Raw genomic sequence first — 24,154 nt, forward strand, 5'->3', positions numbered from 1 at the left:
ACATTTTAGACAAGAAAAAACAGCAACAGCTGACTTTAAAGCTCTGCTTAGCCTAAAAGTAATGAGTAACGACAACCTTCCTAGAAATGTAGTGTGTAGTGTCTTTGAAATGTAGTAAAGTGAAAGTTCTAAGTTTCCAAAAAAATAAATACTCAAGTAAATGTAATTAAGTACAGTACTCAACTAAATGTACTTCATTACTGTCCACCACTGTCATTATACAACACAAGGTTGCATAATGAAAATAAAGTTTTAGTACATTAATCTATACACATTTATAACATACATAATTAAAATTAGAATGCAACAGTATAAAATATATTATGACATAAAACCAAACAATATATGCAGTCATTTATATACATGTATACATCTACAAGTTTACAGACAGGAAATAATCCTAAACATGTTTTTTTTTTTTGGAAGGCTGAATGTAAACGGCAGCAACAAGATGGTGATTAGAGATTGGTCGACATCTTCACATAAAAAGTTTGAAATCTGGGACACAGACTCTGCCAGTCAGCTGCAAAACAGAAAGTACAGCTGAGGCCGATGGGAATGTCATGAGTTTTGCAGGCATTTGGTCATAAATGTCAGATTAAATTTCAACCTGATGGTGGCGCTAGATGATAAATCAGGGTGTAAATAAATTAGTAGAACTGATCCAGAGGGAAACATGAATGTGTGTACCACATTTCATGTCAGTCCATTCAGTAGTTGTTGAATTTTTTCACACTGGGCCAAAGTGGACCGACTAATCCAAAAAGTAAACAGGATTTCCACAATTAGTCCTCCTGCTGATTATAATATGTAGCCTCTCAGGGTTTAATGCAATAATCCCTACTCTGATGTGTTTTTGCTTGATTAATTATGCAACTCTAATTTACAGATTTTTGAGATGATTGATGAGGAACTTGAGAAAATATACAGTTGACACAGGATGCATGGATAAAATTAGCATTTAGATAGATGTTCCTAGCTCAAACAAGTCTCTTAAAGATGCCCGGGCTATTTGGATATTGCATTTCAACGGTATAAAATGGCCTTAAAAATAGGAAAAAAGACACTATTTTTACCTGCTTAAAGCCTGAAGGCTATACAACACCTGGGTGTGTGTCTGTTTTTGTATACAGTACATGAGAGTGTTTGTATTTGTCTGTTGCCTCATTAGAGTGTTGCCTCATCCTGAAATTTTCACACACATTTAGGGACTAGCAGAAGCAGATCTGAAAACTTACAAGGTACGGTCTGATCTCTCACCCACGGAACATCGTTAAAAGACACGCAACAAAGCAATCGCACTGCAAACAAACATACAGTGGGAGAACCGCGGCGGCGAGGGGGTGTTGATCTAGAGACTGCAGAGCTAACAAGGGGTGGAAGGAGGACAAACACAGCACATGTCACAGTACGAGTAAACTAACACATATTCTGCTTTGCCTAATCTTTGGTCCTGGAGCAGCACGTCCACTGAGCAGAGACAGTAAAGTTAAGTCCAAGAACAAAGCAGAGGTTCTCTGATAGCGAGGAACGTTCTCCTATTTGCTAATCACTGCAGTCGGGAAACAAAAAGATCCCATCTGCAGCCGCCGGCAGTGGTTAATTGCAGAAACAAATCTCTCAGCAAACCATTCTCTTTGGTCTACACATAATGAAATTCTCCACCTAAAATTGTTTATTTGACTGCGCTGACCTCCCTCACTCTTCATTTCCAGTATAATGGAACAGCCTGCGGTGGGAAGAGTGTGCAGGGATGTGGATAATATCACAAGATTTGCCACTACTGCTGAGTCTGGTGCTGCTACAGCACGCGGTCACTGGAGCTGATAACCTAGGCTGAAAATATCAGTTTGCTCTTCATGCTATTAATACTGAACCAACATGCACTCCAGCAGAATTCGACAGATTAAGCAACGGCTAACTTTGAGCACAAATCTACAGCTACAAGGCAGCTTTTACAAGCTTTATCTATCTACGACAAAGGTCAATCTTTACAAGAAACTATAGTGTAAAGGTGATTTTTAGTACAGATGTTCTCATCACAACATGACATTTTAAGAGAATGAGTTTTCACTTGTAGCATTTTTGCTGGATAATCAGACTGAAAAAGGATTGGACTCAAGTTGAAGTAAAGATATTTGTGTTTCAGTGCAAAGCTAACTGAACGTCACCTCTTCTCCGCTTTTGAGTCTCCGTCTATTGCTTTTGTCTTGTTACGTCTGTTTTGCACGATATGCAGTGATGGACACAGCAATTAATCACGTTTTCTATGTGTTATTGTCCCGTCCATTTAGATTGAGATCAGTCTTGATGTTGGGAAGACACTGCACAATAATTTAAAATTAAAATAATCAATAATTCCTCCAAATGCATTAAAAATACAGTAATGAGCCTGTTTTGAAAGTAGAGTAGAAAGTATATATATTTGTGTTAAAGGGTAGGGAGTAAAAGCATTAAGTATCTGTAAAAGAACAATATCTGGCAATTGTGTGTCCAAAAATGAGTACTGCAGTCCAAATAATGAATTGGAGCCTTAGATGGCGGATTAAATAGTTTGAAATCCTCTTGTATGGTTGAAGCATGTTGTTTCCCCCCGAATGCTGCAGGAGTGCAAGGCAAGCATAATAACAAGTAAGTTGATCAGCTGTTGATAACTGTCAATGGTCTGTCAATGTAAAACTAAGCCAGTTATCCTGAAAAAAGCCCACTGCTCTGAAAATACACACTCTGGTGTTTGAGTTCAGCGACTGCCTGTCTTACTGCCTGCCAAACTCCATTAACATTTTGCTCAATTTAACCATTACAAACATCTGCTCCTTCTAAAAGATTATTAAAGATTTGTTACTACTCATGAACAGACACTTACTCTTTTGGCGAACATTCGGCATGAATCTGAACACTAATTATTGTAAAATGGTCAAATAATAACAAGTTTCGGGCCAGAATAGAAATTACAAAGGAGAAGCAGAGGCTGTAGCTCTGTTGTCAGAGAAGAAAGTATTTAAACTTTTATGGTAATTTAACAATTTATTACAGTAAATATATTACAGATATTTCCTTTAAATACAGTAGCAAAGTATTTGTACTTTGTTACTTTCCACCACTGGTGAAATCACTGGATACACTAAAGGTGCACACTTTGTCTCATTATAGGTACAGACTCGTTAGTCGCTCAGACTCAGCTTTATCTGTGCTTTGTTGCGCTCACTCCACACAACCAATGTGAACGAGGAGAAACAGTAAAAAGTCCTTTGAAAGTCGATGAAAAACAGCCAAATCTCAGGAGAAGCGTGGGGAGATTGAGCCAGAATGCTTTCCCTCGCAAATCAAAGCACATCATAGACATCCAGCAGCCACTGTTGCAACAGGTGTCTCGCTCCTCCCTCCTTGCTCCTCCCTTTCTTCTGCTTTAGCATGCAAATAAGCCTCTTCGGAGTGGGCTTGTTTACCAAGGAATGTCTCTAGATTACACCTGCATTTAAACAGGCGCTGTGCGGGACGTCTCTCAAATAGGCCACCCTCAGACGGATCCAGATACAATGAGCGTTTAGAGAGCACTCGCCGCTGAAAGGCAGCAGAGATAAACATTCTGCTCAATCTCGCACACTTCCCCTGCGATTGCCCAAGTGACAGGGACATTTTCAAGAGGAAGACTATCTGCTCGTCCACCTGTCGAACCACGGTAACAACATCGGAGGTGTCGGCTCAGTTAATTCGCTCCGTGGCTCCCCGCTGTCTTGACATGCTTCTAGCATGCCCATCTCCTGTCTGCTTTGTCCTCTAATTGTCCTCAAAACCTGGGAGTTTGGTGCTGGGTGACGGTGGAGTGACAAGTCTGCTGTAGTCCGCGTGGACCACACAGGTGATGCATCTAAAGAGCCCCTTCGTATTGTCAGTGTGTCACCGCAGGACGGCTGCCAGCAGACAGCAGGCCTATCTCGTTTAGACAGGAACAAATGAGGCAGAAGATAGAGCTAAAGCTGATCCGTGCCATCAGGACTTATCGCTGTGTCCAGAGGCCATTTCAACCCGAGGTCCACTGATTATACTCGCTGCTTCTGTGGCAATATTTGTGCCTCATGTGTACATGCTGAAATGTTGACTTTTCCATTATATATACAGTATATATATATTAAAAAAAAACACATTGCTTGAAAACATGCATCAGATTAGACTCTGGTTTCTTTCCATTTCTATGAGTTCATTTCAGAGAACATGAGGAGAGGGTATTATTAGTGCAGCTGCTGATGGGGGCCATTTGTTCCTTTTGAGCTGCTTGAGTTACCCCCTGTGTGCTCTGCACGACACTCATGTGATTGGGTATCTGCAGTATAATGAGTCAGTGTTTATGACATGGAAAAAGCTGGCTCAGGGGGAGGGTGGTTGATGCCACAAGCAAGGTTCTCTATTGTGTAGAAACTAGGGATGCACCTGAATCTGAATACATTATTCAGGAAAGTAAAAATAATACAACTCTACCTGAAGCTGCTTGTTCATATAAAAAAAAAAAAAAAAAAAAAATCCAAAATGTTACATATTTACATTAAGAGTCCTACTTTTTAAATTTTATCTAAGTATATTTTTTACACAAGGCCTCCAAACGATATTGTTCCCACCTTCATAACCTCAAAATATAACATCAAAAATAAAATTCTCTCCTCTGCATACTGTACAACTCACTGTGACTTTGCCTGGGAAAATGTAAATAGGCTGCAGGCTGGTTTCATCTGATTTCATGGAGAATCTGACCTGGTGGCATTAAGGATACATAAATTGAGACTGTTACATAACCAGCTAAAACCTATGTAGCAGCTTTAATATTGTTAATATTATACAATATTATAATCATATTTATATTATTATAATGTATTATAATGTTTGTACATATGCATACTATGTTAGTACTGAGTAAGATTAACACACCAAGAAACAAGCAACATTGGAATTTAAAATTATTTTCCTATATATGTTTGCTGTAAAGAATTTCTATTTCCTATGCAAAACAGACTCTTTTTTTTTCAGTTTATTGCCTCCCAGTTAAAGGGGCGGTGGTGGTGAAGTTAAGTTCAGTTTTTCAGCTGGAAATATATTTCATAACTAATTTTGTTCCAACATTAAATCAACTTGATGCTCTGAAGGCATAACAATCGCATTGCGGATGAATATTAGGTTAGAAAATACATTTTCCTGATTTATTGTGGCTCGCAGTACAAACCACACTAACGTCCAGTCTTCTATCTCATTACTGATACAGACACAAATAATTTTAGCTGTTGAACAGATACAGATACAGATACAGATACAGATACAGATAATGTCATCTTTGTGTGTCTCTGGTGGCAACTGGTCTGTTGGACCTCTGTCCAAGGGGACAGAGTAAGATGAGGGCACTTTGATCGATAGAGGTGACAAAGTTCAACATTGATCTCTAATAGGTAAATTAAATGCCTTGCTGAGATACATCTGTTAAGATTTTCAAAAGCTCCATTTCCGTTCTAATCACACGGTTACAGGCACAGGAGTTTTGGAGCCAATGCTGATAAGGATATTACAGAAAAGTAAAGAAAAAGTCTGACATTAATATTCTCTTACACTTATTGTTATATCCAGAATATAGAATATATATATAAACACACATTTTTGCAACACTTTTAACACTTTTAACACTTGTGAAAAGGATATGTAATAAATGCATACTTTATAGTTTAATAATAAGCTTTACAGCCTGAAATTATATCAGGACACCAAAATAGTAAACTTTCAACAGAATTTTTAATAATAATAATAATAATAAATACCTATGTTTATAAATTAAACCTGAATTAATGAAAAACATCAACTATACACAAAATGCTGCTAATAAAGTTAACAAATATAAACAACGTACATTATGTTCTATTAAAAAAGAATTCATATGCATATTGGACAACAATATTTGACCAATATGGCTACGTTTGGCCAATACTGAGCCAAAAATATTGGTCAACCGATAATCAGCAAGGCTCTGCTTACAGTTTGGTAATTTCACCTCATCTTACTTTACCCCAGGTTACCTGATTTACCGTCCGTGACCTGATTTTTCGAGACAATGTGACACTAATTCACTTGTGGAGCCCCCACTGTTCTTGTCAGCTTTAATCACACATTACTTGGAGCAGTCCCTAAAAGAAGAGCCGGATGCCGGCTTAAGCAGACAGGAAAATGACAAGAAATTAATTAGTAACAACTACTAAGAAAGAAAAGAGCAACTCAATAAAGAATGCATTTCCTTAAAAGATGGCGGCATGATGCCATGTTGTAAAAAATGCAAAATTGTATCAAGTTATGCATCAGATGCATCAGTGAGTTTATCCATGCCGCTAGTTAATGTTCATTTCTCTACGTCTCTGAGCGGTGACCGCTTTATATCTCCCGTGCCTATATAAAGAATAGGCCACATTACCGGTGAGTTTGAGACAAAGGTCTAAACTGTACAACGGGAAGGCACTGCACCAGGAAGAAAGGGCAACCTACTTTCTTCACCTATCACTCATCCCCTCTCAAAGACACTTTTGTTTGGCATGTTGCACTGACAATCAAAAAGAACAATGAGAGATCAGCAAACCACGCTGAGGTGTATTATCAGAATGACTATGATAAATGGTTAGATGCTCAGTCAGCTGGGCCAGTAGGTGAGATCTGTGAGTGACTGACAGTATTAAAAGCAAAGCCATTAACCGGAAACTTCTTTTCATGTTGGGGAAAGCACAAACAGCAAATGCAGCATTTAAATGAACACAAATTCAAAGCCAAGGGTATGAATATACATGGGCTACACTTTCCTGACCTTGACTGCCTTCTACATGGGAAGTCAAGTGGATGCATTATGCAGACACACAAAAATGTTGACAGCAAACTCAAGGCAGCTCTGCACCCTTCTGCAATGCCTCCGCACTCACCATCTTCGCTAGGAGGAACGCCGTGAATCTCTACAGCCTGCATCCGAGATGGACTCCGATATAATAAAGATCTGGATTCCTGCAGCTGCACTCTCTATCTCCCCATAACCAGCGCTGATGCAGAGTGAAACGGTTTCAAAAGCATATTGATGTTTTGTTTTTCATCCTTACCAGAGCACATCCTCTGCAAATAAACGTGGCTTTGAATGGAGTTATTCTTGTCTCACCAGTGAAAATGGAAACTGCTGATCACAAAGGAACTCCATGGGCGATAAAGCTGACCGCCCACCACAGTTAATATGAAAAACAGCCAGATTCCTCAGCCAGAGCATGTTGGTGATATTGGAGCCGCAGCTAAACCAGGCTAATAAAGCCATTCTCATGTAGGCCAGCGTGAAATGTGATTGCTTTTGAGAAAGATTTCTCACTATAATCACAGCCTGAGCCCTGTTGTGACTCATCCACATTAAAAATTGGTGTATTTCAATCTTAAAAATTAAAAAGATGGGGTGCATTATCTAAGAAATGGGCGAGTTGTTATTTATTTACTTCACCAAGTGTATCGAAGGTGTCTATAACGATCCATAGAAAAGCTTCTCTGACCCTGCCGCCCACTTCTGGCTGAAAAATGGCAAGACTACAGAGAACCCCCTTCATCTTTCTAACAGACTATGGAGGCATTAAAGACAGAGTGAGGGAACATGCTGCAGGACAGTATTTTTCCCTCCTCACATCTCTTTTGCAAGGTAAGCACTTCAATGAAAAATGAACTAGAGTCGGGGGGGAAGAGGCTTTTGAAGATGGCAGAACGCTTTCCAACTAAAGCAAACAAAGACATGCTTTTATGTGCCAATTACCGGCCTCTCAATAATATCGACGGAGGCCAGCAAACAGACATTTCAGCCTTCACATGTGAGATGAGGGCTGCCACCGTCCTTATCTTTATCAACAGGAGACTCCTGTCCCGAGCTGGAGTTCTGAAATCCTGTTGTTTGATGCTGCTGCTCATAAAAAATGCAGGTTTACTACATCCAGCACAGCTATAAATTATAATACAGCCACAGCATGTATGTATATGAAGACTATACACGTGTATAATGCAAAATATTTAGAGGCCTAGTTTGACTGTTCATGAATTATCCATGTACACATATACACAGACAGACTGTGATAAATAAGAAATAAATAAATAAATGATGGAGGTTCATTTATTCCTGCTACTCCATGGCTAATTATTCTCATAAAGCCCAGTACAGCAATAAATAATTTTAAGGTCCGTGTGTTATTGATGAATAATGCAGGAAATATACCTAAACTCTGCTGTATGTTCTTAGCGAAGCTAATCAGGCAGGGGAGCTCAGAGCTGTCGAGAGGAAAAAGCAACTTACTTATTTAGCGCAAGTTTAATTCTACTGTCTGTCGGCCTCTCTCCCAGCACACCTGCACTCACTTTTCATCTGTTCATCAAATACTTATTTATCTCTCTGCTTAAAACTCAATAATAAATATTACTGCAGCTGTATTACATGGCGGCTAATGCCAATTACTCCACAGCTGATATATACGTTGTTAAAGCGTAAGGCTGTAAATCCTGTTTGTAGCAGCATCCTGCGTCTACACTATATGCAGCAGAGTTCAGCAACCAGACACGTTGTGAGGGATACAAGCAGTTTTTTTTTTCTTTTTTAATGTAAACCTTCAGTCTCTGGTTGGATTACTTTTAAATACAACTTATATATTACTCAACTACAAGTGAAAGTTGCTCTGTCAAAATTTTACTTAAGTTGAAGTACTGGAATACTTGCTTGTAAAAATACTTAAGTATTAAATTACATTTTTAATATCAGTACCACTATGCTACACAAAGCCTATAGAAACACATCATTTTCTGACGTAACTGTATTAAAATCACTGCATAAAATTCCAAGATTTCTTTCTTGCTTCAAGGTCAGTATATACATTAATTATGTGGTATTTTTCATTTTGATAAAAGCAATCCAACATTAAAAGCCTACCTGGAATTATTTCTCTTTTTCTGATTATAATAAAATTTGAGATTTAGTTTCGTCTTTCTCTTGCTGTCACCGTTACTGAGTTTGTTTGACTGAAAGAGGGAGAGCTTGTTACAGAACGCGCCTGGATGGTGTATTTACGCTTTTACATCAGTCCCAGTTGACAGCGGGTACTGTGATTGGTCTCCTTCTGAGAGGAACACAGCGTGGGGGTAATTGCATTTTAGAAAAGAAAAAACAGAATTGTAAATAAAAGTCATGTAGTGGAAATGTTCTCAATTATTGGTCATACAGTCACAAGACGGGTTAAAAGACAACAAACTGCACAGCCTCTTTTGGTCACTATAGCACTAACAGGGGAATTTATGTCTTCAGTTGATTACATTTACCCATTTACCGCCCCAGAGTTCACTCAGACAACCTCCCTCTACACTCTTAAAGAGCGCTGTGATTACACCTGTACAAAGTTCTGCTCTGGACTGTCGTCAAGTTCAGATGGAGAAGATGTTTTGAGATTAGCAGCCACACTCATCTGGGAGATATCTGGAAAGGGCAAAATCGATCTTCTCACTGATGTGGCAGATACTTTATCATTTTGAGGTACTGCAATGTGTTTATTGCTGCTAAACATATGGCTTATTGGTCCGTAGCAGCTGGGGTTGGGTTTTAGGCTCCGTGATGTGCAGCCAATCCATAGAGGTCAGTCCAACAGAGCTCTTTTCTCATAAAAGATTTAGCCGCTCTTTAATCAAGTGAGCATTTACCTGATGAACGCACAATTAATGATGTGCATCAAATTATAGGCTAATAAGTGGCAATTAATCAAGCAGACACACCACCTAACTGAAAAAGAAGTCAGTAATTCCACACCATCCTCTGGTTTGTTGTTTTGCTAAAATGAAATAGACCAAATGATTTTAAAGTTTGTCCCCAGGAGTAAAACAAAAAATGACATGATGTGGATGCCAGGGGGAAGTGAGTGACTCACCTCTCTGGGAGCTGTCATCAAATATCAGCGTGCTCACCTCTCTTGCTCTTGGGAAGAGGTCTGTCCCCCCTCCCTCCCTCCCTCCGTCCCTTCATGCTTCGCTTCTTCCCACCCAGGAATACGGCTGCGTTTTGGGTCTGCCAGGCTGTCCTCTCAGAAGGGGACTGGGGAGAAAAATCTGGCCCACCCCATCTGTCCCAGTTTACTGTGCTCAAGAAAAGAGCGTGCAACCAGTGTGAGCGCACTCAAAGCGCTGTCAGGATGGAAATCTAACATGACGACAAGTCAAGCCTGAAATAGTGGAAATGTGTATGAAATGGAAGGGGCATTAATGGGCTGACCTCGACCATGCCGCTGTGTCCTTTGCTGAAATTATCACCCAACAAAACACAGAGATGGGGATTTGTGTCACCACACTGCACTGATGAGTGAATACACAGGCGCAAGGTGTATGTTAATAATTACTGTGGCTCACTATGAATGAATGAGATTATTCACTGAGGGTGGCGATGACCCCATAATCGACTTCTCAAATTAGACTCCTTTTCCTAACATCAGTCTGCCCACACCGAGCTCCACTCTGACTCACTCTTTTGTATTCAGCCGCCATCCCAAGTCACCCATTACTGAAGCCTGGGTGGCTTAATAAGAGAAATGGAGACATCTGTGCAGAAAAAATCACTGCTGACGGGGACTGCGAACGACACATGGCAAGTGAGGGGGTCTTGATCTTTAATTAAGACCTCCCTACAATAACAAATGGACAAAATTGGGCACAGACTGTATACAGATACATGCTTGATATATAGAAAAACCATTTTAATTTTAATCATAGCATGTTGCGGTGTTAAAGGGATAGTTCAGACTATTTTAAGTGTGGTTGTATGAGGTGCTTAACCATAGTCAGTGTATTTACAATGGATGTCAGTTGGCACAGCCCCAGTTTGGCAAAGTAGCAGGAGTTTGGGTGTAGGAGGCTAAGCAGTGAACTGCTGTGGACCGGGTCAGCAACAAAATGTACTTTAGCCACCTAAAAAAAAAACATCTAAAAAACAAAAATCAATATCAGGTCAAGCATACATTCTATTTGGAAGATTTTCACTACTTTGCTGTTAGACAGCCTTTCCAGATGGGAAACCACCGTTATACGAGCCAAATATCATGCAAAAACAGCAATTTCACCTCGTAGAACACAGGAGTGGCTGGTCTGCTGCTGTCACGATCTATTTGTTCGTGTTCTTGTGTGATTTTGGTGAATCTGAACTAAGCTTGAGGCAGTGGTAGATGAGCAACTCCCACTTTCTGCAAGGTAAAATTATTGATTTTTGCCAGAGGAGTCTGGTTGGTTTGGACAGAGCGATATCTGGCTTATGTAACAGCGATTTCCTGTCAGAAAAGGCTCTCTGACTCCAACGTAAAGCAGTGAAAATATTCTAAATATAGCATAAGCGGGTGGGACTTTTTTAAGTGGCTAAAAAGGTGCCACTTCACTCCACTTCAAATAGTCCAAACTATCCCTTTCAATAAAATTTGTTAAATGCATTAAATGAAAGCTAAAATTATAGCATTCATAAAAACAGCAGCTTTTGCTTGTGGTATATTCTGTCAACTGAATTGGACAAGATAAGGGTTAATGGATGGGGGCATACTGTTGCTTTTTTTTTGTTTGCTGCCTCATTTACATGGTTCATGTTTTGTGACACAGATGTAAACATCTTTAACCTGATCATTCATCATTTCTGGCAAATACCTGCAATTACTGACAGCTTTATCTTTTGGCTCACGCATTTCTCCCATGCAATGAAACTGTCAAAACCAAAAAGTAAGATCAGAGGCATCCGTCTGTGCCCCAGATAGAATACCAAAATGATGGAACGGGGCTGGTTTTACATGCATCCTTTTTTATATAAGACTTTGCATGCTGCAGGCAACCAGACTGCTTCAGATTTCTGATTTTCAGGACACATAAAACCCTGATATCTTGTGAAACAGAACAGATATACAAAGCAAATGCTCTTTCATGTCTGGAAATAAGACTAGTAATTGCTAATTGGTGTAAAATAAACAAGCAGAACCATTTGCTTTCGTCCTCGTCTGATAAGACTCGGGCAAGGTCAAGGGGACAGTTTAAAACGTAGCCGCGATAAGGAAGGAAGCGGATGAATCTGCATGCACGAAGAATGGCAATAATCCCTATTAGGTTTACACAGTCTGTCAGCCACTCACTTATCTCTGCTACTGTAGCAGTGAAGGATCTTGACGAGTTACTGCATCTTCCTCTTCAGGGAGAATATCAGAGCCGGTTGTGAGCACACCTCATGCACATCAAATAAGAGTGGAGCTCAAATTGGATCAGACATAACGAGAGCACTGCAACAACCTGCTCTGATGAAGATCTGGGTTTCGCTCTGAAAACAACAAGGTAGGCATCCATTTCAAATCACAACAAACAGTCTAATGCATCGGCTGATGGTCTGAATTGTACAGTAGATTGCATATACGACGTGAAATTGCCCCATTAAAAAAAACAGCAATAAAGACATGTCAGGCGTTCACAGACGATCATGTTTTGAGCGGATATATGCTGATGCGTTTCCATCTAGAAAGCGACAATATGTTGCATTTTCTGGCTGAGTTATAATGCAGCAGTAATCTGCGGCGGTTCAGCTAAATAAATCAATATGTGCTCTAATGTTTAAGGCATAAATCTGTCTCTCGTTTGTTGTACGTGGCTAACAACGTGGATGGGTGTGTGCCTCGCTGCGTGTCGGAGCCCTGCTGGAGATGTGTCCTGGGCTCATTACCATTCAAGCAGTGAATGCCTGAGTCCCTGACCCAAATTCAAGATGACACATGTAAAATACACAGATTCAAAGTCAATCTGCTGCTCATATTTTTGAAGCATTTGCAGTGCCCAGTGTGTCCCTGGTCTTTAAATGTTGTTTAGAAAAGGGGAAAGAGATAGATGAATGGAAACAAGCTTTCAAGGATGCTGTGTGGGTTGTTTGAGTGGGTTCATGGTGGGAAAAAGAATCAAGCCCGATTGAATCAATCGAGGCAGCGGCCCTGGGGAAATAGGTCTTAGAGTCAGTCATTGATGCGTCCTGAGTCTGCAGCTGATAACCTTTGGAGAACTTAGGAAGCTGGATGCAGGACACTAAACCTCATCTTCTGATGGAGTTAACTGCAGCATTGTGAGACATGTAGTCTTTCCAGGGAAGCAGCTTTTCTGCTGCTTCCAACTGCTTCACCAGGAAATCAAAACCTGTGTAGCGCTTAATGTGTTTTAATTTAAAACACAGTGTGTGCGCAGCTTAAGGATTTGCAGTTAGTTCATATAGACATCTCATATACTGTTAATTAAACATGAGCAACATAATCTAAAAGGAATTTAGTTTGCTCTCTGAAGACTAAGAAAGTGATATTCTCTAAGCCTCCTCAGCAGAGCTGGAGGTGGAGACTGACTGGGAAACATTGATTTCACTGTAATTTGCCTTTAGGTGTCAGAAAAAATGCTGAGTCGTTGAAGTAGCAAGCTAACATTCGACATTAATTCACTGCTAAGGTGCAGATTAGCATTGATTGGTCTTCCTGGGGTGAAAAGAGAACGTGAGGATAGATAGTTTGCAGTCCTGCAGCTGATGGACACATGTAGCACTGATGCATGTTTCATCTGCACTGTCTAGAGGTCTGTTTTGCTGCGCCAATATTGAATAAAAAGTGGAATAAAGTGGGAAATGTATGCAGCAGTGAAAAAGGCTAACAAAGCAGTACTAAGGGAATGTACATTCAGAGATATTTGTCATAGACGGAGACTGCAACAGCATTTCAAAAGCCTGACCAGACCAATTCACAGGGCTCAGTGTGTTTGTTTTATTGACTCACAGCTCCCCTACAAGTCCAGTGTCACTACATGTTATGTGAAATTTTCAAAGGCAGCTGGAAAGCTACAATAATTGCACTCATTTTCTAACAAAGATTAAGCCGAACTACTGCATTTTTTCCTTGATGGGTACCTTGCTTGGGCTGTTTCCAAAGAACTGATATGACCTTTCATGATCAATAACCCAAATATGTGACCTATGAGGATATTTTCTACTTTTCAGCTCATCATTATAAACACATTCTTGACCTCACAACACTCATGCTACCTTCCTTATTGCCTGAGGCGCACGATGTGGCGCACAGTCATTACAAAAGATCCTGCTTATGTATGCAGAACTAATGACACTCATCTTTTCCCATCATTCTCCCATTCTCTCTACCCTCAACGCCTCTGCTCTATATTTAGAAAAGAAAGATCTCTGTGTTTTTGCATGCCGGAGAAAAGAAAAGATGAGAAGTCTTTGGGTTAATGTACAGTAGAGTCATTCCTGATGGGATATTTCACCAAATAACACCATGTCGATGCGTGTAGAGATGATTACCGCAAAACCTCAATACTGCACTCATGTGATTCCCACCACAAGGGGTTGAGCTCATTACCATCATCAGTGCAAATTTTATTTTGAAGGGTCAGTCTAATCAATACATCTATGGATCAGAGCTGCCGCACACAACAAGGTGGGAATACAGCCTCTGATTGATTGACAAGCCAGAGACACAGCCTCTGATTGGCTGACAGACTCAACCCAAGGCATCTTGGGATTGCAAGTAGGCAGCTAACAACAACAATTGCTTTCATAATGGAAAAACAAAACAAAAAAAAACTACAGAATGACAGTTAGTTGTATAAACTTTGATCAACATATCTGATTGAGAGTTCTGTGGTCTTAGTTTGTTGGCTAACATTAGCTAATGTTAATTAGATAACCACAAGAATATTGTCCGTTTACAAAATTCAATTCTCACCAATTTCAGATTAACGTTGAAGTGCTTAAATAACATAAGCTTTGAGTCATGAGTTCTGTTTGTTTCATCTATAGGTTATTTTCACAATGTCTCCAAAAAGATGCTACAGTTCAAGGTTGCATAACAAAACTGAAAGGATACGAACACCACGGAGCTGATGTTGTAAAGTTACAATGCTTGCATTAGCACTAGCATAACATTAGCCTTTCCTGCACAGCTTACTTCGCAGCGAACACCCGTCACTTTTCCAGCACTTGGGAAAGAGCAGACAAGACTTTTCTTGGTCTTGAGAAGCTGCAGCATTTATCACCTGACACACTGTAACCTGTACTGTACATTTACTGCCAGATTGACAACTTTCTACTACATTTACATGAGCGGCATCAGCCGTCTGCTAAATGCTGTCCTTCACTTGCGTGCCGCACACACTCACACACTGCCCTGTTCTTTAAAACAGCTATATTACACTCATGACAGTGTGCTCTAATAAAACATTATTAAGGCATTCGTGGTAAACCACCATCCCACAGGAATATGTTGCTTTGTCACTGCGGTAAGAAAAAATCCATACCTTCACAGCCCTAACTACAGATAGAAAGTATACAGAGGCATCTCTGTGGTCTATCTGCACTCTGAATCACTGGTGTGCAATGTGAATGAGGGAGGGAACAAATGAATGAATGAATGGTATGCACTTAAGACTGAGGTTTTCTACAGTGTACAATTCCTGTAGCTGCTGTTATTTGATCTGTTCTCAGGTTACATGTCAGTACCACACAGCTGTCACAGTAGCAGCTGGGCTAAAACTGCACCTGCAACCCTGTTGCTTTATACTAACTTACTAGCAAACATGAAACCTAATGTCACAATTTCCCAAAAGGATTTATGTGACGAGTGATAACTTTACACTCGCACTGTGTCAGTGTTTTGTGAGGAAGGCTTGTTCAATCTCCACCTTAGTAAATTATTAACTCACTGAAATAAAACGCTGCAGTTTTCAGCTCCTCATGTGTCTCATAACCACCCTTTTTCAAAACCAAACAACAACTCATCAAGTCTGAAGCCCAGCCCATTCAAAGAGTGATAAGTGATGGGGTGGGAGACTTAACTCCCTTGCAAAAAGCACCGTCCACCTACTGCGCCCAATCGAAAAGTGCACCTCCAATTCTGCTGCTCTATTACCTCGACCCCCTAGAGTGAAACACAGCAGCTCGGTATCCCAGTTGATCTGCAACATGAGCTAATGAGCTCAGCGGCGCTACACAACACGGCCGGGAAATCGAAGCAGCCAGAGAGAGAGAGAGAGACGTGTAAATTAGAGTGATGTCCCCAGACGCTTTGCTGGACAAAGGTAGGCATATAGAGATATTTACTAAGCAGGTTAGCCAATCGAAATCAAGGCCTAGTGGTCCTTAGGGGATGCTAATTACAAGACTTCACATGATTAAAGTGCATATAAATATAGTGATGTTCCTTATGTAAATGTGTCAGACACATTCAAAGATCAGGAGCGGTTTAACGAAAACATCTTAAGTCTTAAGCTAATATAGAAAGAGTCTCCCCATTTGGTATTACAGAAGCAAATCTTAGGTCATCCTGGGATAAGAAATTCTAAATCCTCAATTCAACATCAGTTATCAAGTTTTCTGTCAGTTACCTAGCAGCTGACACTACTTCTCTCATCTTGTCGGGCTAAACAGCTTTAACCACTGATTTTTTATCATTGAAATATAGGATACTGAAACATGATAACAACGGAACAAAAACAATGATGGGAACTTATCTTCAAGACAGATGAGTTATAGTTTTTTGGGGGGACATTTGCAACAATGGTCTTAGTCAGGAGATAAAAGCTCAGCTGACATTGGAATAGAGGCGGGGTTGCACCCTGGACAAGTCACCAGTTCATCGCAGGGCTGACACACAGAGATAAACAACCACTCACGCTCACATCCACACCTAAGGGCAATTTAGAGTTACCAATTAACCTATTATGCTGCATGTCTTTGGACTGTGAGAGGAAGCCAGAATACCCGGAGAGAACCCACGTGGACACGAGCAGAACATGCAAACTTTATCCTAGTTAGGATAGAGTATTTAAGATTCTGGGAAATTACAATGCGTTTGTAATAAACTTTTCCTGCCTTCATTTAGGACAGGAACATTGACTTAGGAACTGTTAATCTACAATGGCTTTTTTCCAAATCAGGTGCTAAACCTAATTAGTATGGTTACCAAACAGTTAGATTGGATCTGCTTAACAAGTATCTGCAATACAGCCCCAGGTCTCGGGCTACATATATTCATTTCAGCATATTATACAGTTTAAATGCTGGATATGGATGATTCTGAGGACATATAATATTTGACTGCTTGTATTGACCGATGATTAAATTCACTGCCTATCCTATCACAGTCAGAGGTGTAACATTTAAGTGGACAGGTTGGCTGAGGACGATGCTCCATTCAAAGCTCCATCCTCCATCCTTTCATGTTAGACTGATGGAATTAAATGCACGTGACAGTGACAGCACAGCACATACAGCTTGTTTCATCATCTCGCGCAGCGCACTCAACCTTCATCTATTTCCCTGTGCCCCAATCCTTGTTTCACCTGGCAGTGACTGATGGAGTTCAGCTGTGCCTCTTGTGACAAAAGGAAAAAGAAGGGAGAAAAAAAAGAAAACTTTGTTAAAATACGCTCTCTCTTGAGTCATAAAAGATGACTGGTCTTTTCTTTTCATGTGCCAATATGGGGAATGCAAAACAGGCAAATTGATTCAGCATCTAACGTGGAGATCCCAGGGGGAAGAGACGGCTGGCGTGAAACGCTTTATGGAGTTCCACTCGACCAGACACGGACTTTCGCACCTCTTACAAACCACCTTGAGTCTGTCAATAGCTGTAGTCTTTGTAGAATCAGAGTGTGGGTACATCTGAAACCTTAAATGTCAAATTCAGTGATTAAATCGATAGGGAAACTAATCTTCTGTTGCCTCGGACCAAATGGTTTATAAATCCTGCAGCAATCCCCTAAGTAAGCACAGGAATTCATGAATGCTAAACACATTTGGTTTTCTCTCCTCTAACAAAGGAGCGGCTTTGATACTTCCACCCCTCTTGTACTTGTAGGACAAGACTGCTGAGCTGACACTTTTCTTTTAAATATGAATATCAAATGAGGCTTTAGCTTTTGATATGGCTTGATAATGGCACAGCTGGGATAGGCCCATTTAGCTACTGTACCATCCATCTCAAACAAAGGGAATGAGCTTGTGTGTGATGTTGGTTGTGTTTTGGCATCCTAGTGTTATGTTTTCAGGCCTGTTTTAAACATCTTTTTTTTCTCCTCAAAGGTGTTTGGTGTCACTGGACAAGATAAATAAGTGCAGCAGTGGACAATAAATTGAATCTTGAATGGAGGAGATTAACAGAGGAGGCTGCGAGTACAGAGAACACACTGCGGAATAAGAGGCTGAAATCCTTGCTCCCAGTAAGAACGCCAACACTGATATGCTCACAGTGCTTACACCAATAGGACTTAACATCAATCACCCGATCAGGCTGGTCAAACAGAGTACAACAGATCCCCCTCCCTGCTATCATGCACATTGTCACAGCACAAAGGCCATTTGCTTGGATGATTGTTGGCTTTAAGCATAGAGCCGTCCGAAGGAGCCGTGCTCTCAATCCGAACCGCACCACCCAATACTGCTCTAATCTGCCCGAAACTCCCCCTACAGCTCAGACTCTTCTAATCCCTCATAAGAAAGAGGAGCCAGATGGTCATGAACAACTGCTGGGGGGCCTGAGGATGAGCGCATGTATGGAGATGCCTAGAGTGCCTGCCGCTGTTTACCTTGTGCTTCAAGTTACCACTGTAAGCTCCGTGGAGGGAATGGTGTGTGGGCGGTGAGTGTACTCTCAAGGATGGCTGTGTGCTCCAGTGTGTGTCTGCACAGTCAGAAAGAAGAGACCCCCTCCGTACCTGGTGTCAGGTTACTGCAGCTCTCCATTCCCCGCCTTCAGTCCTGAGATGAGATGTCAGAGCTTCAGAGGCAAACCTCGCTACCAGCTGCAGTAACCTTGTGATTCCTGGAGTGTCAGAGGTAGAGCAGCGCAGTCCCAGGGGTGTCAAGATACAGCATGCCTCTCACCCTCCCTCCCTATATCCCAGAGTGCATAGGCACCCTGTCCCGACCCTTTGCTGTCAAGCGAACCCTTTATTCCAGGCTTCGCTAACCTTCAACCGGGCGGAATCCAGAGCGCCAGTTATCCGGCCGCCGATGAGCCTCGAGCTGTCACATGCTGATGGACAGCCCCACCAGCCTCATGCAGCATCCTCACCCCCTCATCACCCCACTTTTCTCCCATGTGACACTGATTAAACTGTAATTAAGAAGATCTAGTGGTGAGAAGGAAACAAGAGCATCAACCTGCGGGAACAGAAGGGAATATGCATGGTGGGTGTTCATTAAGTGAACATTACCAGAGTGAAAAATTCAATTATTGCACAGCGGGGGATGAGCTGCGCTGGGGAAAGTCCACAAGGTCCCTTTGCCCCCATGCACACACACAAAACCACACACATTTTCAGTATATGTTGACACACATGATGTGGAGAGAGTCCTCAAATCTCAGACCAAAGGGAGAGCTTGCGCACACTCTCAGGGTGGTTGTAAAACATTTCCATGGAGGCCAACAAGATAGGCTCCACATGAATCAGAGGCTACCAGCCTTGAAATCCAAAGCCTCTTTTCCACCTCCCTATTAGTGGTGTGCAGCAGCCGGTTATTAGTAGCAGAGTTTTGCCACTGAAAAGGGTTAAGCACAAATTGAGCTTAAAGGACCTGGGAAATAAACGCCTTCACACAAATCCCCCGTGACTGCCCCTCAAGAAGACGGCAGATAATAATGCCCTTATGACCCCTGACAAAGGGTGACCCATGACCGTGCACTGAGGCGGCTTCTGATCTATTAAACGAGCCAAGCCGGCTGGAACTGACATACAGGTGACTGATGGGGTCACTCTGTTAATGTAGAGTCTAATGTGGCCATGATCTATGATGTTATGCTCACAGCTCAAAGAATAATGAGGATATTCACCAATGAAAGATTAAATTACTGCTATGAATCTGCTTGATCAAGAATATATCAATGTGTGAGAAGATTCACGTGGGTGGGTTCTGTCTGTTCGGGTGTTTTAGTCCAAAATACTTATTTTTCCTCCATATAGTACGGGTGTCTCAATTTCAATTCTAAATCGAAAATTTATCGAACTTTCAATTTCAGTTTTGAAACCAAATCATAAAGGCAGGACCTGCAGTTCTCCCAGCATTTTTTTTTTTTTGCATGCTGTCATCTAGAGGCATCAATAATAACTTGAGACTGTTTCATACCCAGTTAAAAACTCCTTGTTGTACATTTAACTACCGCTTATAGCATGCACTTTTCTGTGACTGCGGCAACACGCTGCCACTGAGAAAGACTCACTGGCAACAACAACAAACCATCTAGTCTACATCATATATTAAGGTTGAGGTTACCCACAAGACCACCTTCCTTAAAGAGAGGCTGATGGATTTTTGCAGCTGAGAACTTCGTAGTCTAACAGTAGCCGTCATTGCTGGGAAAAAAAAAAAAAAGCTTAAAGTGAATCGTGACCAAGTTTTGGGAACATTGACTGTGGAGATGTCTGACAATGTCTCTTTCCAAAAAGCTTGACCCAGTTACTCCAGAAAATCCACAGAACTTGTGTCATGGAGCCATTTCATGTAGTAACTACTTTATTTCAACAGTAGAATCTACAAGAACTATTTTATTTCCACCAGAAAGAAAACAGTTCCCGTACATGCTCCTGCTCACAACAAGGTCACTGGATTATCTTAAGCAATCCTGTCATGATTTCTAAGAACAGACGCTGGCGCTAAATTTCTTTGGTACTTGGAGCACTAAGAACTGAGTGCTATCTAGTTCCATTATATTGGAGAGAAGCCAGACATTTCTCTACAAGTCTGCAACTCACACCAAAACTATCTACTTGGATCAATAGCACTACATGTAAGAAGAAACATATGTATTTTTGATTTGGGGGTTAACTGTCCCTTTAAAAAAATGTGATCAGAGCCTGTGACAGCATAGCACATGTGCTTTTTTATTTGACAGGACAGTGTGGAGACAGGTGTTGCTTACACTGACGATGTGTTGGAGGTCTGATGATGTGTTGCTTAAAATGTCCATCCCTAATTCAAACAAGGCCCGAGGCCACGGAGACATACAGTACTGACCGAGCTTAGATGAGCTGCTTACATCAGTCACTGTCTGCATTAATGAATCCGACATCGGCTAAGCTTTTCTTACCCTTTCATTCCCTTAAACAAACATTTACATCACAGCGAGGGTCACTGAAGAGCCCCTCAGCAATTTGTATGTCTTTGCCAATCACTCTCACCCTTGCCTCTGCGTACTGGGTAATGATATGAGAATGATATGGAAATATCTCCCTGCAGCGGTGGAGACGTCCACAGCTTCAGGCCCGAGCCTGGCCACTAGCAGAGCTGTCCGTTTGAGTATATGGAGCGGACAATGGAATGGATCTCGATTTGTGTGGTGCATGTGTACGTGTGTGTGTTCTCAATGCTGGCCTGTTCACAGCTGGGCTCAGGCTAATGCCCACTCTGTTGCCTCCACTGTGCCCCAGTTAGCAGGGCTCACAACCCAGTGACATGGTGGGCTGGAGTTGGTAGATTCCCCAGTGTTGGGATGTTTTTACGCTTCACGCTTCGCTGCATCGACACAAAAGACTTGGCCTCATAACCCATAAGCCCTCTAATCCATTCTGTAAACATTCAAGGGATGCCCACTTTTACAACAAATGCCCATGCATGGGTACACAGCAAAGCCTGCCACACGCTGGCCAGGTTTGTCTGAGTGGAATCTATTTGTGAGTAAATTTGGCAGGGAGAGCACTATTGCATTATCTTTTTTGTTCCTGTTATTAATGTAATTACCACAAACATGGATAATTACAATCACTTTTAATGACAGATCCAGCCATATATCCTGGTGCATCAAATCTGAACTTAACCTTTAATATTCCTCATTATTGATCACAGCCTTACCCAGGAGCAGACATCTCATTAAAAGAGAGAATAATAAAATTAAGCACATAAATCAGCTCATCTCCTCCAGAATCACTTGAAACCATCTGACATTCTCAACTCATATTCCCTCTGTGCATATTGCATTGCTCATCAATGTGACTACGCTGTAGAGACATATACTCTTTCACTCGCATGCCAAAAGCAGCATTTCAGTACCATGTTCTCTGTAAATCATATAAGCAACTGAATGAACGACCCTAATGAACTCACAATCCAACCTCTCCCATCAACTGTCACATACAAAAGAAGACCTGGTGCAATGCCACTGACTCTGTCATGACATCCAGGAATAGCAACATGCACAGGGCGGCACAGGCATAAACAGCCTGATGTAATAATTAGAAATGCATGATTGCACTGTCAACCATCACTTTGCCATGATGTTTCCTTATTAACATTTAAAGAAAAAAAACTTGACACACACACTGAGCCATAACATTTGCTGCCACACATATTGATTAAGATTAATGATGAGTTACTAAACCAGACTGAATCTGTCAGCATCATCTGAGGAAAGTCCAACATTGACTGCAACATTTGCACTTTTGCACTTCATGCAATTTTGCACATTTTCACTGTCTGCGCAGCCCTGCACTGAATTTAATAAGTAATATCTGAAATCAAGACTAAAGTCTGAACCTTCTGTGTTCTCTGTGTTCAAGTCCTCTGTTGCAGCATCATCTTTTTAGCCAAATCTCTGCATTTGTATCATTAACATCAGCTAGATCAGTGTGAACAAGTGTGATGAGAAAAGCATAAAAAAATGATGAGCCACTTACCCAGAAGATGAGGTTGAAGATGAACATCATATACTTCAAGCAGCAGAGGCAGCCTCTTGCCATGTTGCACTTCTTGAATTCTAAAAGGAACACAAAGGATAGATCCAGGTAAAAGACCACGTATTTGCTGCCTTTGGGTGAGCTGTACTTGTTGTTGGTCTTGTCTCCTGCGCCGGCGTCAGCTGCCGCTCCAGCCTGTCCCTGCTGTGCGTTTTTGCGCGGCCCCGTGGAGCCGTAGAATGCACCGGCAGTGAAGCCGCGGCCGCCAAACGGGCGGCCAGACGTGGAGGCTTGAGCGAAATCGGAGTCTCGGCTGTCTACGGAAGGGCTACGGTGAATGGCTGACTCCTCACTGCTGGACTTCTCCATGCTCTAAGGCTGCAGCTGCTGATGAAGGGCTCCCTGACGCACAGTCTACCATAGTCTCAGAGATGACAGGACAGGGCAACTCCACTGCTTCACACTCTGAAGCAAAAATTAAGACAAAAGCCTCACAGAAACACAACTACATCCACCTCAAGAAAGTCTTCAATAGAGAAGTGAGTAGAAGTGCACTGTCCAGACACATCTGCCAGGCAAGTGTCTTCTGCTTGCTGTCTTGGTCCTGAAGTAGCTGTGCAGAGGGGTCCTGTGAAGAGCATTACCCTCGCCCCTATGTCTTTCCAGGAAGAAGTTACTCCCTCTATCCCCTCTGGTAATATCACTCTCCTCCTGTGCTGCTTATTGCTGTGCCGGGCTGTTCCAGGGGGAGAAAGACCCCCGTGAGTCTCAGCTGCTCCACTTCCACGTTCTGCTGCTGACCTGTTAACTTTTCTCCCTTCCTCACTCTCCTCTCCTCTGCTCCTTCTCTGTCCTCCTCTTCTCTTTCTGATGCGCTCTCTCCTCCCTCACTCTGTCTCTGTCCCTCTTTCTGCCTGTCTTCTCTAGTGTACCATTCTGTGATCAGCGGCTCAGTCCTCCGCACTGCCTGCGCTCTGCTCTCCTAATAGCAGCGCTCTGGCTGATGTGCTATTATCGGCAGACGCAAACTAACGGCATTCCCTATCTCCCAACAAGAGCACTGCCCTCCTTCCTCCCCCAACTCACTCCCTCTCCTCCTCTCCCTCTCTCTCCCTCTCTCTCTCTCTCTGTCAACCCCTCCCCACTGCTGAGCTGACAGCCAATGCAGCAGCTGAGCCAGACCTGGGCTCCTCCTCTCCTCTCCACTCCCCCGTGTCTTTAATAAGCCCATCACTATGTTTGCTTTGACTATACATGTTCAGCAATTTCATCGTTTGCTGTCAGGGGAAACGAGAGGCTGGAGATAAATTTGAGAATATCAAACAAACAAACAAACAAACAGAAATAAAATGAAGTGTCAAGTTAATTGTAGATGAGTAAAGGGTTGTGTGTGGAGTAACAGGGTTGGGGGTGGAAATTGCTG

General features: G+C 41.8%; 1 protein-coding gene across 2 annotated transcripts in view; it reads right to left on the reverse strand.

Annotated features, from left to right (window-relative positions):
• tspan9a (tetraspanin 9a) overlaps positions 1 to 24,154 on the reverse strand; it is a 230,455-nt gene that overhangs the window by 64,372 nt on the left and 141,929 nt on the right. The window contains exon 4 of one of the 2 annotated variants that reach the window (XM_084734821.1): positions 22,732 to 22,811. In XM_084734821.1, the coding sequence (XP_084590947.1) occupies positions 22,732 to 22,794 (63 nt within the window). In that variant the 5' untranslated portion in view covers positions 22,795 to 22,811. Of the gene's footprint in view, positions 1 to 22,731; positions 23,805 to 24,154 lie in introns of those variants that run through there. The other variant, XM_084734820.1, reaches the window with a different exon arrangement.

This window comes from Lutjanus erythropterus, chromosome 13 (assembly GCF_056507025.1).
Source record: "Lutjanus erythropterus isolate fLutEry1 chromosome 13, fLutEry1.hap2, whole genome shotgun sequence".
NCBI classification, from domain to species: domain Eukaryota; kingdom Metazoa; phylum Chordata; class Actinopteri; order Lutjaniformes; family Lutjanidae; genus Lutjanus; species Lutjanus erythropterus.